Raw genomic sequence first — 21994 nt, forward strand, 5'->3', positions numbered from 1 at the left:
ACAATAAAAAATATACAATTCCTACATTCTATATCCCCTTTCCGCCTTTTTCCTTTAATAAAATATGTTAGAAAAATGATGAAATGATGAAAATTTATATTTTTCGAAATTATAATTCAATATTTTTACTCGTATCGATGATCAATTCAAACGGAAGAGAGAGAGAGAGAGAAAAAAAAGAAAAGTTGGAACCTGCAGTCTGGTTCTCCCAAATTCTGATAAGTCGATATTGGCCCAGAGACCATCGATCTCTGAGCCCATCGTAATACAAAACGGCGACGGTTTCGAAGATTCGGTATATATTTATCGTACCTGCCACGTACCGGCTTTCCCTCCCTTTATGGGATTATACCACGAATGATTATAGCATACCATCGACATCCATCGCGATCCATCGGCAAGGCATTTCAGAATGGCGTGACCTAAAGCAGTAGTAAGCGGCAACCAACCGTTTCAGGAACGGCTGTTTACCCTCCTCGTTTCCTTCGTCCGTTTATTCTCATTCTCCGTGAAAACATTAGGGGAAATTTATATAGAGACTGTTTGCACGAGATTTCCTTTTTTTTTTTTCGCGATCTCTCGTGCAGAGGTGAATGAAGATCACCCTTGGACGTTTATGCTATAATTCGTATTTTCGCCACCAGAGGGAAATATGAGAGAAATAAGTAGATGAATAAATAAAGATTCGAATGAAAATAATAATATGGGTAAATGTAAATGGATAAAATAGTATTTTATTTTAATTTGTATTTTATTTTAATTAAATATATCACAGGTACTTTTTTGATAAGAAATTAAGGTATTGAGTTTCTTTTAAAATGTTTAATGAAGATACTTTTTTGATAATAATATAAAGATTTAGATATAAGATATAAAGATTAGTATTTTCAATAATAAATACACTTTATATATATTTAAATAATTTCAATAATAAATATATTTTATATATATTGAAATAATTAAATACTTTATGTATGTATATATTATATTTCATTTAAATCTTTCCAGTGAAATACTATTTTTGATAAAAATTATTAATTATTTATTAAATTTAATGTAACCTTTGAAAGTTTCTTCCTTTAAAATATTTTTAAAAAATGATGAAATTATGAAAAGTAAAAAAAGGAATATATATCAATTTAACAATTTTATTGATGACAGAAAAACAAAATAAAGTAATACTGAAATAATTAAATACTTTATATGTATATATATTTTATATTTCATTTAAATTTTTCCAATGAAATATTTTTGATAAAAATTATTTTAAATTATAATAACTTTAATGTAACTTTTGAAAGTTTCTTCCTTTAATAGAATATATTAGAAAAATATAAAATCATGAAAAGGAATATGTATCAATTTACCAATTTTATTGATGACAGAAAAACAGAATAAAATAATATATTAAAATAATTAAATACTTTATATGTATGTATATTTTGTATATTATTTTATTTAAATTTTTCCAGAAATACTATTTCTGATAAAAATTATTAATTATTTATTAAATTTAATATAACCTTTGAAAGTTTCATTAATAAAATATATTAGAAGAATAATGAAATGATGAAACGTAAAAAGAAAAAGGAATATATATCAATTTAACAATTTTATTAATGATAGAAAAACAGAATAATATATTATATTGAAATAATTAAATACATTATATATATTATTTTATATTTCATTTAAATTTTTCCAGTGAAATACTATTTTTAATAAAAATTATTAATTATTTATTAAATTATAATAAATTTAATGTAACCTTCGAAAGTTTCTTACTTTAAAATATATTAGAAAAAAAATGAAATGATGAAAAGTAAAAAGAAAAAAGAATATATATTAATTTAACAATTTTATTGATGACAGAAAAACAGAATAAAATAATATTGAAATAATTAAATACTTTATATATATATACTTTATATTTCATTTAAATTTTTCCAGTGAAATATTTTTGATAAAAATTATTTTAAATTATAATAACTTTAATGTAACTTTTGAAAGTTTCTTCCTTTAATAGAATATATTAGAAAAATATAAAATCATGAAAAGGAATATGTATCAATTTACCAATTTTATTGATGACAGAAAAACAGAATAAAATAATATATTAAAATAATTAAATACTTTATATGTATGTATATTTTGTATATTATTTCATTTAAATTTTTCCAGTGAAATACTATTTCTGATAAAAATTATTAATTATTTATTAAATTTAATATAACCTTTGAAAGTTTCATTAATAAAATATATTAGAAGAATAATGAAATGATGAAACGTAAAAAGAAAAAGAAATATATATCAATTTAACAATTTTATTAATGATAGAAAAACAGAATAATATATTATATTGAAATAATTAAATACATTATATATATTATTTTATATTTCATTTAAATTTTTCCAGTGAAATACTATTTTTGATAAAAATTATTAATTATTTATTAAATTATAATAAATTTAATGTAACCTCTGAAAGTTTCTTCCTTTAAAATATATTAAAAAAAATGATGAAATTATGAAAAGTAAAAAGAAAAAGGAATATGTATTTTAATTTAACAATTTTATTGATGACAGAAAAATAAAATAATATAATATATTGGAATAATTAAATACTTTATATTTATAAATTTAATATAACCTTTGAAAGTTTCTTCCTTTAAAATATATTAGAAAAAATGATGAAATAATGAAAAGTAAAAAGGAAAAAGAATATGTATCAATTTAACAATTTTATTGATGACAAAAAAACAGAATTGAAATAATTAAATATTTTATATTTATAAATTTAATGTAACCTTTGAAAGTTTCTTCCTTTAATAAAATATATTAGAAAAAGATAAAATGATGAAAAGGAAATATGTATCAATTTAACAATTTTATCGATGACTTCAGAAAAACAGAAGAATTTATTGGATTTATCGGAAATGTATCTACTGTATGATGGATTAAAGTTTCGACAAACCTTTGAACGATGATTTGTGAAATTATATAGCTTACCACATTCGATTCGCGATTCGAGGGAGATTCGGCCGCGTTGCTCTTGGTTTCTTGCGAATCCATTTTCACTTCGTTCATATTATTAGAGTTTAAGAAGACCAGACGATTCTCGTCACCTTTGACGAGACGATATCTCTCTCCATAAACCTGTTGCGTATCACTTGATAGTCATTGCCATCATCGAAAAAGTCATCACAACTCTACGTGAGTGCCGATAATCTTAAAATCAATCTACGCTGTGTCTAAATAAGTATAAATATTGAATGAAAGACGCTACTCTTGATGCGTGATTCATCGCGTTCAAATGCATACGATGCTTGGAGGAAGCTTGCTTAATAAATGAAACCATTTATTAATGGAACTACTTTTCCAGCGGTTTTGGTAATTGGCTTTAGAGCCAATTCGTTCCGGCATTCTTCCAAAACTTTGGAAGATTGTATCGAGCTTCCCTTCCTTCCATTCATTCATCAAAATTTGAATGTGTGTTCGTTTGTATTTTATAAGTATTTTAATTTTCATATATAAAATACAGTTTTGATATTTATTTATGTGTTTGTTGTTTAGAGCAATGAATAAATAATTTTTGTTCAGGTATATTGATTTTTAATTATAATTTTATTAAATAAGAGATAAGATGAATACAGGTTCAGTTATAAAAGTGTTTAAAAATTTAAAGAAACTACTTTTTTAGTTGTTGACAATTAAAAGTTGATAAGAATATAATAGGCAAAGAAAACTTTTCCTCAGGAACAAATGTAGGACAGCTTAAAGAGTAAAGAATACAATAATCTTCAAATTCAATAACTAGATTACAAAAGAATATTTCAATTTGAAGATCTTTAATTACGGAACTTATAATCCTTCAACATAAATAAGTTGAAATGAAATAAATAATCTAATTTTCTTCAACATATTTTTCCACAGATAATTACATTCATCTCATAATTTATCTTACAATTCAAAACTCTATTAAAATTAATTAAAAAAATTTAAAGCGTTATAATTCCAAAGATACTAACTTCTTCTCAACGAATGAAGCGTGGAATCTTACTCTTTAAAATATATTTTCATTCATATTGATACGACTCCTGGTTCCCGAGATATCGTCTTCTAAAGAGAAGAGTAATTCTTAACCATATACCCTCGATCCGACCGAACTGCTTATTAAAATTAGCAAAAACTTTGAACCCCTATAACTTCGAACATAATAACATCCGGTCAACGAGTGAACGATCATTAGAAGCGCAGAACCTTCTCCTTTAAAATGCATTTTTTTTCATCTCGATACGATTTCCGGTTCCCGAGATATCATCGTGTAAAGAAAAAGATAATTTTTAATCGTTTACTATCTCCGTCCTCGTCACTGATTCCACATCCTCTCTCTCTCGCACCTGGTCGCTGACCAATCCCAAGGCTCAGACAAGTGACAGACGCGATTCTTAAATATAAAGTACGTAATGTAAGGAAAAAGAAAATATAAGTCAGTCGGCCTATTCATAACTTTTGCACTGTCTTGAGCGTTATGGACACTTTGAATCTTTGTATCTCGGTAACTAATCGAGATATTGGAATGAAACAAAAAGTAATTTTATTGGTAAAATTTCAGAATGAAATTTTTCATTTCTTCTCTTACTTTTTTTCGCGAAAAATTTAAGTTCCATTAATTATTTTGCGTGATTGCAATGATCTTAAAAGTTACAGAGAACAAGATATGGAAAATTTAAAACAAGTTAAATTTGTGTCTTCGTAGAATTGAGGATCGCTGTACTTTTCATTGTTTGAGTTGTCCTAGATTCTTAAAGGAAGGTGTTTAGTGCCTAAAAATATTTCAATCGATTTTAATTCTAAAAACTAAAACACAATTTTTTATTTTTTGATTTCTGCTTTATTTTGAAGATTATATCAAAGAATATATAATTTCTTACGTTTTCTGAACACTCTGTATTCATTATTATCTCGTTTATATAAAATGTACGAAACATATTTGCATAAAAATTTAAAGATTGCTATTTTATCGACAGATAAGTTATTCAAACATTCATTTTCGATTATCTTTAAATTTTGATCATTGAATATATTTTTACAAAAAAAGTTAAAAGAATATTTTTAACGATTATTTACTTATTTATTTACGTTATAACGATTTAATATAGCGTAGAATTGTAGTTTGTTCGTGATTCGTGTAATAACAGTGTATTAAGCACTTTTGGAAGCTCGACTCGTACATTTGATACCGTTTACAGAAATTATACGTAAATATGTACATATTAGTACGTACTATGACAGCGTGTTGGAAGATCGAATTGTTGAAAATTCAAACTACTGCAGTTCCTGTGAATAATTCAACGATAATTAGGTGCGATTTGCTCGATTTTGCTATATCTATCTGTTGATACTTACGTATAGTGCGTGCAACAACTGTTCAATTGGAAATTACGTACAACGTTATAATCGTGCCTAATACGTACTATTTGCCAACTGGTAACGTGATAGAATAGCATTATAGCCTCAGCTTATTTACTTTCGTGTATTTTATTATAGTGCCACTATTATTATTATTATTGCGAATTTAAATGTGCTGATTATAAATGAATTTTTTTTATTCTTTTATTAATGGAAATCAATAATGTGAATAATGGATATATGATAAATTGAATTATTATCATTTTTCTCCATAATTACAATTTTTATTACGAATACGTTTTTTTATTCGGAAAATTATGTATATATGCTATAATGTAATTTATATGAAAAAATAAGCGATATATTTTTTATATTTTTAAAGTCATTAAATAAATCAAAATGCACAATGATAATAGAAAATACGTTTGTTAATATTATGCATGCAATTTCATTTGTGACATTTTATTTAGTTCGTATTTCAATAAAATATTTGAATCATGTTGCAAGAATCTCTTTTAACAATTGCCTAAAATAAACAAATTAATAAAACTACATTGTTATGATGTAGAAAATTAATTTTATAAACATTATAAATATAGATTAATAAATGCACAATAATCGATAAATTTCCCTTCAAAAATTCAATTTCCTAAATTTCCTCAAATTTTCTAAAATAAAAAGTCTCATCGTATCTAAATATAACAAACTCCGTGAAATATTATTACTCACTTAAATAATTACTCGCATATTTGTAAAATTATTGGCAATAATTAATAATAATAATAATAAAAGAAAAATTGCATATAATATTAAAAGCTAATCAAACATTATATAAAATAAATACCGTAAAAATATTTTTTCTTAAAATAATCACTCGCTCATTCGCAAAAATTCCAAACGTAATAAGAAGATAAATACCAGGTCGTTAATTGCAAAACATGAAATTACTTTCGATGTTGTTGGAACTTGTTGGCTAACTAATTTTTCAGGCGTGAAAGTTTCATTGGAGAATGAAACAAAAAACGAAGAAAAAAAAAAGGTGAAAAAGTTTGCAGGGGGATGGAATGCACGCAACCATTCTATCCGTGAAAGACTGAAGAATCGCATTTCTACGTGGCAATAAGGGGCAATGGTTAACCTTGGGCAAATACATTTTACGTAGATATCACGAAACCATAACGATTTCGCGTGAAAGATTAAATTGGTGTAGCGCAGAGTCCCTGTTTGACCGATTACCTTAATGGAATACTTCCTTTAAGATCATACATCTCTCGTGTGTCAAAATGTTTATTTCTTTTTTAACTCACGTACGCGATTCTATTTTGATCACGAGTGTAAAAATCATATTTTAAGAAACGAATTTAATTCAATTAATTATTCTCTATAATTAAAAATTAGTAAAATTGGTAATTTTAACAAAATAATTTTTTTTTAAATAAATTTTATTTTATCCACAGAGAGATATTACCGTATGATGGTAACTCAATGGGAATATTATCATAATATTGTAGACAAAAATATCGATATATTAAAAGATAATCGTATTCAGATTAATAACACGTTAACATTACTCGAATAAAATAGTTATATTGTTTAAAAATTATTCATGTAACATATTTATTATAAAAATTTGTTTCAAATCTCCATTATCGATTACCACAAATTAAATTTCTTCGTGAAGGTTAAACAAAAGATCGGACAACGTCTGAATTTTTTTTCTCGGTTTAATATAACGTGCCCAAGTTAATGTAACGTCTCCATTTGATTAAAATATGAGGGCAATGTATCGTGGCCGCTCGTTTCTTACATCACAAATATAATCTCTAACCTTCTTGTAACCTCCAGACATATTTATCGTTTAAAGCATCTACTGACCTTTCCTTTTTTTTCTCTTTTTTTTTTTTTTTTTTTTCGTTACTTCTCAAACATAACTCACGAATATACGCTCCCTTTCGACAGAATATCGCCTACATCTTCTTTTACAATTTATTTTACACGAATACTCCTCCCATCGAATTTTCTGAAATATCTATAGAAGACACAGAATTTCGTGTGAACTTCATTTCAGTGAACACGTGATCGAGCTATCTATCTGATGGTCAGAAATAACCACACCTTTCGAAAACAACTCATTTAATCGTATAGTAATTAATCTCTTGCGATTTGGATAGGAACTTTTTCGATTAGAAGTGCAACTGTATTTTTTTTTAATGCTTTCTTTTTTTATTTTTTGTTCTTATTAGAAAATAATTCTTTTATTTTAATTTTAATAAGAAAAAAGTGATCAAGATTAATGACGATATCGAAAAGGAAAATATTAATCTAAAGGAAATGTCTTTAACACGATTTTAAAGCAAACAATTTTGTTCAAATCAATAATAAATAAAATGATTTAAAAGTTTGACAAAAATTTAACGATATACATTTGGAGATATAAATTTTTTATTTTTTTTTTATAAATGAAATTATTCTAATATTGTAACGTAATTAATTATTTCAAGAATTTATTATTATGTAAGAAATATTCTTCTATTGATTTTAATGCATCATTTATATTATCCATTGACATGAAATCAATTCCAATGGATAGGAAATAAAATCCTAAAACTTTAATAAGAAACTTTAATAATAATAAACATTAATAATAATTACTAATAAGTACTTAATAATAAACACTAGACAAATTAAGAAAATATTTTAATTATTGTCATCTTTTCAGAAAAAATTTTAATTTTTTTTTTAATATCCTTCATTCTAATAAAAAATTATATTCTCTTTATTACATCATTAAACAGATGTAAAAAACATTAATTTCACTATTTTTTAAAATAATACAAAAAAATATATCTAAATAAATCATTGAGTATTTATTAATTTATAAATTTACTCTTTTAATAATAAAAAAAAAGTAATTAATGAACTTTTAAATAATATTTTTTTAATATCTTTTTCATAACGATTTCCATAAGAAACAAAGAAAAAAAAATTACATACAATTAAGTTTATTTTTATTTTTTATTTGAGTGCATTAATAGATGTGTAATTCACATTATGTCTTAATTTCCTTTATTTACTAAAATATTCCTTTTAAATTCAAATCCAGTTAAACTTTTACCTAACTTAACCTATTTACATATTTAATTACTTCATTATGATTGCCCTGATTCTCATAACAATTCCCTCTTTCACCTTATTGTAAATTGTACTCTTATAAACTTTTAAGTGATAGAATAAACTAGATTTCTCTTTGAATTAAGCAAATTTTTATAATGAATTACCTATTGTTATAATATATGTTTTGTGTCTTGATGTAACAATATATAAATTACTTTATAATTCTAATGTTAAACTTGTTTAAAACTTGTTTATTTCAAATTATTACCAAAAATAATTATTTCGTTTAATAATTTCAAATAATTTCTATGTCTACTACTTTATTTAGTATTGATGATTTAATATTCTTTTCTTTGTCAATTCAAAATATTGAGATGACTAATTCTATATAAATTATTTATACAAACTTTGTGCAAAAATGAAAGCTCACGAAAATTTTATCCATTTTCCGTTAAAAGTCAATCAAAAATTATTTCGAATAAACAAATATAAACAAAAATTTTATCTACTATTCATTCATTACATTTAAAACCAACGAAACATAATTTCTCTTTTCAAGATTTCGACATCCAATCCATTGTATTTTCCATCAGAAATTCATTTATCCATTTCTTTATTCAATATCTATAAAAAAAAAAAAAAAACTAAAGATAAAAATTAATTCCAACAATGAACGACACGTAACATAACCTCAAATCCGCCCAAGTCCATTAAAACGCATCTCTTGGAGGATGATCGCCCTTACATCAAAGTCTTCCGTCCCCATTTTCTAGGGAGACCGAGAAACAGGTCATACACAGCGTGTCTGTACAACTCTTACCCCAAGTGCCCATTCCTGAAGTTATTGATCCGACCCGGTGAGCATGTTCGACTCTATATACATTACGCGGTGTATATGCACACCGTGTAATACGGTTAAGTTAACTTGTTAATGAGTGCACGCGTCGTCAAAGAAGAGGGAGGAGAGGGGGAGGGGCAAAAAAAATTGGCGACACCTTCGTGACAACTGTCCATACACGGCCCATTAACAAGATTTCGTAGCATTCTACGTGAGGAAGGCTTCGCCATTTTCCATTATCTGCGGAACAACTTAACCCTGAACTAGTGGCCATTGGATGGCTCGAGTTGCTTTTAATATCTGATAGTAGTGTAAATATAGATTTAGAAATAAAATCGAGGGATGAATTGGGTTATATAGAATAATTTGTGAATAATTTGTTTATAATAACAACTTTTTTTCATTTGAATATTAATATTCGAATTCGAGTATAACGCGTTTGAAAGATTGTTATTATCACTTGTTACAAATGATTTTCGATGATTATGTAATTATTTTGAATGACATTCTTAATTTGTATGTACATATTTATAGTAATTTTTTCTATTGTTTTATGTTGAAGATTGTTGTTAACATTTGTTATGAATAACTTTTGATATATAAAAGCAAAGAATGAATAAATTAAAAATTGAAATTATCAATCTTTATAAATAAGTATTAGAATAATATTCTTTGTTTATTTTTAGTAATTTTTTCTGCTTGCTTTTAATTTCAAGTAATTTTCTTTTAAGCAATATTGTATTTGCTATTGACATTTAAAAATAATACAAATAAATAAGTTGGATTTATTATAAATAATTTGTGAATAATTATTTGGATAATAATTTTATTTTACTTGTAGTAGTTTTCTTTTTTTATTTAATTTTAAATAATTTTAAAAGATGATGAATTATTCTTTACCTATTATATTAAATAATACATCATTTGAAAATAAATTATTTCTCACATTTTGAATTTATTCACAAAAATATTCCTTATTTTATTTGAATTAATTAATTATACTTTTTACTTATTTGTTATTTTTATTTTAAACACAATGTATCTAATTTGACATAAATTGATATTATTAGAAAAGAATAATGGTTTAAATAAAGATTTGACTGTTTTATATACATTGTTAATTTAGAATTATAATTTAAAATGTTAATTAAACAAATTTATGCCATTATAATTATGATTTCATGTGAGATCACCTTTGTCACTTTAAATAAATGATAGAGTGCTGAATACCTTGAATATTAATGTTGTTAAAGTTGTATATTTATAATCAAATTAAAGTAACTGCTATTTCACAAGTTGGATTAAAATTTTAAGTGAATTTTTCTAAGTTTCTTATCTAACAATAAGTCATTGTACGTTCTTTCTTGAAAAATTACTTAAGATTGTCAGTTAATTATTTTTTTGAAAAATTGGAAAAATAAGTTAAAACAAATTAAATACTAGAATAAAATTGAATTAAAAATAAAAAAATAATTATTTCATTTTATTATATAATCAATAAATATTGAAAATAAAATTGAAATTTGGTTTTAGATATATTGCTTAACAAAATATTATTTTCTTATAATTTATTTAAATATTCATTTCTTTCTCATATTGTTATTAACCATTATATTGTAATTGTTACTTAAAAGAGAAACTTATTTGCAAGATATTTTATCACTCAAGAAAATAAATGTTTACTTATTTCAAGACTTTGTCTTCACAATTTCACTTTCTTGTAAATTTTAATAAAAATTTTCGCAGTTTATACAGAATATTTCTGTGTATTTAAGATCATTATCTTCATGAATACGAATGTTTCACTGATTAATCATTTCCTTGACTGTCTAAGTAAGTAGGTCAATCATCACATTTAGCCTTAGAGACCAGCAATAGTTTTGAGCTGAGATACATCTTCTGTTTCAAATATCTAAAGAATTAAATATTCAAATGTTTTCTAAACTAAAAATATCTTCTTCAAAATATCGATAGAGATGCGAATATACATTTCTTTAATTTTTGCAAATTTTTATCCAATTATCATCAAAAGCAACATGTACATTTTACTTAAAAATTATTAGATCAAAAAACAATGGAACTCAATCAGCTCACATATGGTCATGTAATCATCGCTCAATTAACGAATAATTGCTTAATAAGATTCCAGATTGCTTAATTCAATTAATCGTGCAATCGACAAGTAAAATTTTCAAAGATAAAATTTTTCATATACCGTTTCAATTAATTTTTCGATTTTAGAACAGCTTTTTTATAAATAGTGGAAGATAGAATTTGTTAAATGATTAAAATGTAGGCGGTAGCTATTTCAAGCCTGATACTTGAGGAATAGGAATTTGTCAATGACTTAAACGAGTTCAACCAATTCAAGCAATCAACTAGTTGCAAAAAATTCAACTTTTTGTCTCTCTAGATAAATTAGATAATAATTTGATTCTAGCCAACTCTCATCTTTTTTTATACTCTGGCATCTCTATCTAATACCTTTTATAATTTCAATATAATAAATAATCTGGATGAATAAATTTAATATAAATACAATCATCCTTTAATATAAATAAAACTCTTTTTCATAATTTCAATATAATAATTATTGAGTCAAATAATTATTTTGTCTCTTAATAATTATCTTTCAAAAATAATATATAAATTCAATATATCAATTGAGTTGATCAACAGTTAGTTGATTAAATTAAAATGAAGAAAGAAAGAAAGAAATTCAATTTTTGACATCTCTAATAAATAGATTATAGGAGATAATAACCAGATCTTGGCAGTGTTTCATATTTTAAGAAGATTCTTCTCTATGAATTTCGATGTTTCAAGCAACAGTTTTAGATCTAGACGTTTGTAATCGTCTGAAAATAAATTCAAACGATGTGTGGAAATTTTGTTAGGACCTTCATTGCTTAGAAACAATTATGAATTTTTTATTTGTCATATCAAAACATCAATGATGGAATGGAATTATCTAATAATTATAACACGAGGATACGTTAATTTTAATTATTTTTTTTATTATATCTGAGATCGATACATCGAGCCTAACGCAAATATTATTTTAACTGTATTTAGGTCAGCGAATGAATATAACACGTTAAAACTTTTGCAACTTTTGCAATCGTGTCATATCAATAAAGAAGATATTTAAGACTTATTATTTGTACGTTGTCGATGTGTATATCTAAACTTTCAATTGCTTATTCTTTTTATTTTTTTAATAGCAAAAAATGATGCAAGAAATGTACGAGACAAATTTTATTATTAATTAAAATAATTATTTATATAATATAATAATAATTTGTCGAAAAAATGAAAAATCTTTTGATTCTCTGTTTCTAATTTTCAAGATGATTATTTATATCAAGAAAAATTATTTACAAATTCGAAAGAAAAAAGTTAAGAGAAAGTTTCATTTACATTCTCGTGACAATTAACCTAAAATTTCGTGAATTTGCTGTCGAATCGAATGCAGTAGAAATGCAGAGAAACGTATAAATGTAAATGTAATCTATCACGTATCCAATTTTAAGTCATAATAATCATTTGGAATTGTCTGTAGAATAGAGTTTAATGTTTCATAAAATGTTTTCTTACTTTACTATATCTATCATTTTATATTTATAATCATAAAAGGAACAATAGAGAATTTTCTTGATTTCTCATACATTTGGAATTGAAGAGGTTAGGTTAGATTAAGTTAAATTTCAGTGATGTTTGTATACTAAAATTTCAAGATAATTCTATTAAAAAGAAATATAAAAATTGTCAATAACCTTTAAAGTATAAGTAAATTTTAGTTTTAAAAGTGTTTCAAAAGTTTCACAGAAGATATGGTTTACATGTACTACTTGATATTTGTATTATATACATTTTGTAGTTAAACACTGAATTGTATTTATAAAAATTCTGTATTATATATTTTTCGAATAGAAATTATTTGATCACTTCAATCAATGTCCTCTTTTTAATTAATAATTAATCACAAATATAAATTACGTATTTATTAACAATATTAGCATTCAATTTCGATTCTGTGAATCCCATGGAAAAAATCTTAAATATTGTATTTTAAATTTAATTTTATCTCAATTTCGATTCTACGAACACCAATTAACAATTGTTCACTTAATTGCATTTCTATTTGCGATTCTATGAATATTTATTAATAATTACATTTCAATTTTGACGAATATCTGTCAACAATTATTTCAATTTCCATTCCCAATAATCACTCACATTGCATTTCAACTTCGATTTCATGAATCCTGCAACAAAAATCTCACCACCGAAAGAACGATTGAAATCCTTTATACTTTTTACCGCTAGAGGCGTCTTTGCGTGCACTCGGATTATTTACGATTCTCGTTGCGGACAAAACGAAAAGACGGATTGAGGTTAACGACTGATAACAACAGGCGAATCACCCGTAGGTACAGGTGACGTTGCTTTTATCTTACAACAGCATCTTCGAGTACATCACCAATGTTGATGTACAATTGTCACATGGTGTGGTTATCGAACACATCAACGCTTCCTGGATGCTAACCTATTTACCATGGTCGCGAGTTATACGCCAATAAGATAGCGAGTTTCACGTTTGAGGCTGAATCGCAATTTGTATTTTTGTTTGTAATGAAATGGATACAAATATTATTTTATCTTGTACAAACTCTACCACTTGAATTTAATAAACTATTTGTTTACGATTAAAAGAATGTTTTTTTTGTAAATTAAATTTTTTGTAAATTAGCCTTGATATTTTGTAAACGAGTCAAAATCATTTTAAAAAAACAGAGTGGAAGTTTCAGTCTCAAAGTGAATCTCGTATATTTAAATATTCTATACATAAGGTATAAAATTGTATAAGTGATAAATGATAAAATAATAAAATGTATTGGATAAATACAAAATGAAAATTTAAATCATGAAAGTTCTGATGAAGAAAAATATAAATTTGTTTAATAAGAAACGAATTTTTAGCATAACCTAATTTGTTGAATCAAGGAGATGATTTTGACATTAAAATATTTTATATACAAAATTGTGTAAAAAATAAATGATAAAATAATAAAATGAAATGTGTAAATATTTTAGAAAACAAAAAGATCTATTCAATAAAAAGAAGAGAACTTTTAATATAACCTAATTTATATATTTTTTTGAATCAAGGAGATGATTCTGATATTAAAATACTTTATATGTGTAAATATATTTATACAAAATTGTGATAAAAAATAAAATGAACTGTGTTAATATTCTAAAAAAATACAAATCTGTAAGAAACAAAGAGAATTTTTAATATAACCTAATTTATTAAATCAAGAAAATAATTCTAACATAAAATATTTTATTTTGTATAAATATATTTATACAAAATTGTGATAAAAATAAGTGATAAAATAATAAAATGAACTGTATTAATATTCTAAAAAAATACAAATCTATAAGAAACAAAGAGAATTTTTAATATAACCTAATTTATTAAATCAAAAAAATAATTCTAACATAAAATATTTTATTTTATATAAATATATTTATACAAAATTGTAATAAAATTGTAATAAATGATAAAATAATAAAATGAACGTAAATATTTTTAGAAAAAATACAGATTTGTTCAATAAGAAACGAAAAGAACTTTTGATATAACCTAATATGTATACATTCTCGTAATAAGACAATTAGATTCGAATTAAACGATACATTCATTTGTCAAACGAAAAGAAAGGAATTTTTACGTTTCATGATTTAGAATCATTTATTCGTGACGATAGTATAAAATATTCGAAGAGGAATTTCGAAAGTCACGTTAGAAAACCGAGATTAAAAGCGATTTAAGTGCCAACAGGATAGGTGGTACAGTCGATATCAATCAATCGACGATCGACACCTCGAATTCTGTTTTCGACCATAGGCACAACTCTTCAAAGGTCCTTTCACGATATTGTACTATCGAGCGAGTGCCTCGATGGAGATTCGATAGAGACGAATCAGAAATGCGCATACGTTTTTGTTCTTACTGCGAAAAACGTGTAAATTTCGTAACAAAGGCTTTCAACTTCTCTCTGATATTTCGAATCTATTTTTCTATTTAAATTGAATAAGAATTATGATGGAAGAATACGATTGATTTTTGAATGATTAATTTTTGTTTATTCATTTATTTTTTAGGTTAGAAAGAAATAGACTTTTTGTAATAGATTATTTGTATTAATATAAGAGTTTTTAATAGCTTTATTGAAAATAATATTAAAAAAAATTTGAGTCAATTCAAATTCATTGACAATTGTATCTTGTCAATTGAGAAGCAAAGTTAAAAATATCAAAATATAATATTGTAACAAAATTCAATAAAAGATAATTTGTTCCTTTAATGTAATCTTTTTTTTGAAAATATATGGTATTATAATATTATTTTTTTACACGTTATATTGAATTTTAAATATGTATATCAAAGTATTTGAATTTAATGTTGAAGTTTATTACAATATACAATTTATTTCTTTGTAATAAGATAATTGATAAAATAATTTAAAGTATTGATCCAACTTTAAGTTTTGACATGTATTATTGAAGGTATATTTGGTTATTTATTTATTTTTATTTAATTTTTCTGAATTTTTCTGATTTTTGAAATTTGTCACTTTACATATAATAATACATAAATAGAAATGAATGTTTTTATTTAATTTTTCTTTGAAATAATATTTACGTAAAGAAAGAGTATTTCAAGGGTATTTTAATAGAAAATTTCATAAATAATATAATAAGAAGTATTTTAAATTTTAATATTTTATTGAAATCTTCTTTTTATTTGAGAATAAATAATAAATAATACTTGCCTATAATTTAATTATTAAATAAAATAATATTTTCAAATAATTTGATTTATAAGATAAAGCGAAATACTATTTTTAAATAGTATTTGTTTACGGAAATAATTCAATTTTTATTCAGCTTTGATTTTTTCGATAGTAAAAAAAAAAAATATATTTTAATACATGTATACGTAAATATCAAATAGAATTATTCATTAGAAGGGTTAGAATCAATTTAACTTCTATTCTCAAGGTAATCGTATCTTTACATATTTGGAATTGTGAATTAGAATGTTAATCATGTCAGAGATCGAACATGGAATTATAAATAAATTTCGTTTTATTTATATGCTATCTTTATTTTTTTCAAAATGTACGAATTTTTTATTTATCATGAAATAGAACAAATTAAAATTCAGGGACAAATATTAATGATAAAACGATTAAAGAAATAAATGACATATCAAAGATATACAAATTTTATAATAATTTTATAAGATATCAAAATGATAAACAATATAAACATTAAAAATTAAAAAATAAATTTATTAAATTTAAAAAAGAATTTTAAAAATAAGAGAATATCAACGAGAATGATAAATGTTTTTTAAAATTTTTCATAAATAAGAAAAAACTAATAATCAATGAAATTTCATTAAAAAATTAAAAAAATATTTAAAGAAATGATAAATACTTATCTAAGATAATTATAAAACTTCATTAAAAAATTAAAAAAAGTACCAAGGGAAATAATAATTTAAAATATTAAACAAACAAGCTAATAATAAAATTTAATTAAAAAATTGAAAAAAAAGTATGACAACTTCTTATCTTATGATTTTTAACAAACAGAGAAAAAAGTAATAAATTTATAAAACTTTATTAAACGATCAAAAAGATAACGATTTAAAATTTATGAAAGAATTTATTTAATTCCAAATCGAAAATATTCTTCTTTGAAATATAATATCGATTCAGTTTTTCAAGTTCGCTTTAAAATTGTTTTTCTGAAAAAAATATAAAATATGATTCATCGTGTTTTCCTCGTGTGGTCATCAAATGCTACATTTCAGTCGCTCAATATTATATTCATCATCCTATTGCTATCTTGTATCGTACACAATACCACCAAACAATGAAACGAAAAATATTGACGTCAAGAATAATTATTAGGAATTATATTATTCGAGGACGAGAAGGGACAAATAAATTGGACGTAATAATTAAATAAAATATCATACTGAGAGAATGAACTAGATGAAGAGTGCACATTTAAGTGTGTAACTAGGTATTGTGCATGTATTCTATACGCCTATGGATGTTTGCTTCCAATTACTATTGCGGGTGATTGCACTAATAATTTGAATCGGCTGAAACCATTTAAAAACAAATTATCGAGTTGCTTGAGCTACGAATTGCATAAGCAGTGCTATTCATCGATGCCATAGCTATAATAATATTCCTTATAAGAGACATTTTTTACTTAAAAATTATTCCAATAAAACATCTTTAACGTCAACAGTTATTCAATTTCTGAATAATTTTCTAGCGACAAAATTACAAGCTTGGAATATAATCGATAGCAAGTGTTTTCGAATAAGGAAATGTTACAAATAACAAATCTAAATATTAACACAAGAGTTAAAATAAATATTAATTATTCTTAAAATATTAATAATTTTGACTCCTTAATCTAAACGATGATATGAAAAAAATCATTTTAGGATCCTCCAGACTTATCTACTGCGAATACAGGTCACAGAATCTAGACTCTTCCGCGAGGCATCGTATGTATAGCGTCAGAATCATATGACACGGACATAATTTCTATCCAATCCTAAAATATCCACGCTCAAAATAATTTCAAACCACAATACCCGAGTCTCGAATAAAATAAAAATAAAAAAAACTCTGTATTCTGAATCGTATTTTTTTTTTCATGACACGAAAGATAATCAAGGATTCTATATAATCCAGAATTGGTCAAATATATATGCTGTACAATGAATACAATGTTTAAAATGATTTCAAATCATGATCATACACAAATTCTCAGAAATAAAAAATAAAAATAAGACACGGTTATATATTTCGAATCGTTCGTTCGATGACGACACAAAAGACAATTCAGAATCCTACTTTATCCAGAATTGACCAGTCACGTATGCTACGTTCAAAATAAATCTAAATCATATATTATACGAATTCTAAAAGAAAAATAAGAAGCACGGTGATATATATTTCGAATCGAATTTATTCGATTTTTCCCAGTGACAACACGAAAGACAGTCCAGGATCCTATGCGATCAAGGATTGACCAATCACGTACGATGCTGCTTGGATGCTATTCGTGCTTGGTTAACAGCGTGTTCTCTTACCTGATTAGAGAATCTAGAGTAATGAAGCAGTTTGTCGAATACGGTTCCAGAGTTGTCCGTCGATCAGTGTGTCTCACGAGAAACTAGCCCGTTTAAAGACCTGGAAGTCCTTCCTCGGCAAGATACGTCCGTCCCTCGTCCCACGTCGGTCCGTTTGTCCTGATGTGCACTGCTCCTGCGCCTCGACGCCCGACGAGACAACCCAACCTAACCTATCCAGCTCACTCGATAACCCACCCAGTCGGTCGAGCTTTTACGAAACAATCTATCGATAAATTATGTACCACTGGACTCTTTTTTTCCTTCTTTCACACACGCGATAGTTAGTGATAGTTGTTTCTTTCTTGTGCTTTCCGTCAGAAGGAATTTTAGAAGAAATGATTGGTGGAATTTGTCGGTCGATGGTTAAAGATGAATTAGAATTGGATATCTTTTATTTGAAAAGGAATATTCAAAATAGATTTGTTTGAAATAAAGGTTATGTGAATTTTAAAATTTTAAATTTGAGAATAAATTTGAATGTTTTTAGATTTTTAAAATTTTAATTATTTTATAAAAAGTATTTTATATGGAAAATAAATAGAAATATTTATATACAATTAAATGATTTATTTAATATATCATGAAATGAATTATTTGTTGTTTTGATAAAAATAAATAGCATTAAATGTTATTGTATTGCTTTTGATTATTACATTTATAATTTTTCTATTAAAAAATACTTAAAATTAATTTCTTAAATAATTAATTTTTCGATTTGATATTAATTAACCAAATAAGAAATATAATGTCAATTAATATATATTATTTGTCAAATAATGAATAACATTATTCATAATAATTCGAAATAATAATTATTTTTAAATTTGTTAATTTGTAGTAAATTTCGCTCAAATTTGTTTTTAGAAATGAATTATTTTCAAATAATTTATCTTTCAAATGATTATTTCAAATAATAACGAAAAAATAAAAAATACCGAAACAATAAAGTTTTTCGCATTGAAAAACAAATGATGTTTTCAAATGATTCATTTTTCAAATTATTGATTATTTCATATAATAGGAAATAAAAGATAAGGAATAATAGCTTCTCGTACATAAGAAATACAGATTTTCGTCTGAGATTAAAAAGTGCATTAGTCGAAAAGTATGAAAAGTAATATACTTTGTCATAAATAAAGGAAAAAATGACTTTTAGAATAGAATAGAAATTCCACAATGGAAAAATTTCTTTACATTCATGATGAATAAAAATAAAATAGTATAATAGATAAAAAATGAAATAAAAATTTTATTCAAACTGTTGTCCAATTAAGAATTTATTTTCATTGACCAATCGTGATATAGTATTAGTAATCCTGATAAAATATTGAAATTTATTTTGTACGATAATTAAATAAAAAGTAAGTAATAAAAATGTGAGTAATAAAGTGAACGAGGAAAAAGTTTTTCTTGCGATAAGCAGTTATGTAATCGGAGATTTGAGAGTGTACACTTGACGAACACGAAAGTGAATTGAAAAGTTGAGATTTTTGGGGTGGAAAATTGTTCATGGAATTTAATTTGAGTTTAGTGATAACTTAGTGAAACTTTGATAATCTAGCAAAGTTTTATTTTAAACGAAATCTTGAATTTATTATTATCAACTAAGTTTTTGTTTACATACTTTATAAATTTTTTTTTTTAAAATAAATATCTAATGAAGAATGCAGTTCAAACAGTAATGAGAAACCAATTATGATAAGATTATGATAAAACTATTTTTATGTATTTTTTTTTCTCCTTTATATTTAATAATTACAAATTGAAAATATATTTTAAATTATTTTATATTCCACAACAGTTAATATTGAAATATAAAGAATAATATTCTATACAATTATATCAACTTATATAAATATTATACAACATTTTGAATAAATTTCTACATAAATATTTCTTCAAATGCATAAAATAGTAATAGTAAAATAGTAAAGTCTGCCTCATCATACAGTACTAGTTATATAAATGTTCTGTTGTGTGAATGTTTTATATGTAAACATATACATATAAAATTCTTTTTCTTTTTTCTATTTAAAATGAATCCTGTTTACAATGATTCAATATTAAATTCAAGTATATACTATACTTAATATATTATTAAGACAGAAATAAATCATAATATAATTAAAAAACTTGAATAAAAGGACAAATTCAAGATATATATGATTTTGAAAAAAGAACTTAGATGATTTAAGATTTAAAGAGAATGAAATATTGAAATGCTGATTGTTTCTTATTCTATTACATGAAAATGTTTAATTATGTGAATACTTTTGTCCTTCAATTAATTCACACAATTATTATATTAAATTTCAATCTAATATTTTTCTATTTTCCTTCTATTATATATTTATGTATTTTTATATTTATATTTCTACATTTTTACTTCAGTTTTATTTCAATAATATTAAACTTAATATCAACTTCCTTATGATTTGTTATGTTTCTATGTTCATTTAATGATACATCTCCTCAAATCTTTTTTAATTCTTTTACGTATCTGTTCGACGATATTTCACGAGTTCGGGAAGGAAACAGAAAATAGTTAAACACGTCGTTCGCTTTCATTCTAATTACCGTAACTTTTCTCGTTCGTTATGGGCAAATATACATTTATCTTGTAAGCACGAAAGGGTCGAATGGCCTGTAGCGCGAATAAAGCATGGCGCACCCTTTTCTAGCCGGCCACTTTAATTCCGGTGTTATTACCTTGATGCGATAGCATCCTAGTTAGCTATATTTCAAACTTCCTAGTAAATTTTTGATAGAATTCTCTTCTTAAAGAATTTGTCTCTAGAGTTTGATATCTGTGTATAAATATTTTATGCATATAGGATAAACCATTTCAAGGATTCATTTAATGATCATTTGAAAATTTATAAAAAATTTAAAGATTTTTTTTTTAATTTTTATATTAAGATTCATAAAGAATTGATTATAATGTTTTTTATACAATATGATTTGTAATGAATTACATAAAATATTATAAATTTAATATTAGTTCCTTTGTGTTTCCATTAAGAACATTTAATTTAATTTCATAAATATTTCTAGTATAATTTTGATTTCCATGTTTCATATATAATAATAAAAATGTATAGACATCAGATTTTTAAATATTCAAAAAAAAGTGAAAAAGATGTAAAATTTTATGTCATAAGTCCAAGATGAATTTATTTTTTATTAAAGAGCAAAGCTATTTTTTAATCTTTCATTGATGAGTGATTTTTTTTATTATTATTGTTTGTTATCAATTTTTCAGTTCTTTTTCACATCTTTATAAGAAATTTATTCTTCCAAATTGTATTAATTAATCTGTCGTATGCATATTTATATCAAATGACATTTAAAAATGATATTTCATTAATAATCTGATATTGCAAGAGTAA

The 21994-nt window shown here is 24.2% G+C and overlaps 1 protein-coding gene and 1 non-coding gene across 9 annotated transcripts in view; one reads left to right on the forward strand and one right to left on the reverse strand.

The window, feature by feature from the left end:
* LOC409539 (microtubule-associated protein 2) overlaps positions 1-21994 on the reverse strand; it is a 70317-nt gene that overhangs the window by 19674 nt on the left and 28649 nt on the right. For 7 of the 8 annotated variants that reach the window (XM_026444505.1, XM_026444508.1, XM_026444506.1 and 4 more), the window contains exon 1: positions 3010-3156. The exons of the other annotated variant lie outside the window; for it this stretch is intronic. In XM_026444505.1, the coding sequence (XP_026300290.1) occupies positions 3010-3087 (78 nt within the window). In that variant the 5' untranslated portion in view covers positions 3088-3156. Of the gene's footprint in view, positions 1-3009; positions 3157-21994 lie in introns of those variants that run through there. 8 annotated transcript variants of the gene reach the window in all.
* Mir3774 (microRNA 3774) lies at positions 10649-10777 on the forward strand. The gene has a single exon (NR_039471.1). It is a non-coding gene; the product is annotated as a microRNA 3774 (primary transcript).

This window comes from Apis mellifera, linkage group LG12, assembly GCF_003254395.2.
Source record: "Apis mellifera strain DH4 linkage group LG12, Amel_HAv3.1, whole genome shotgun sequence".
Classification (NCBI taxonomy): Eukaryota; Metazoa; Arthropoda; class Insecta; order Hymenoptera; family Apidae; genus Apis; species Apis mellifera.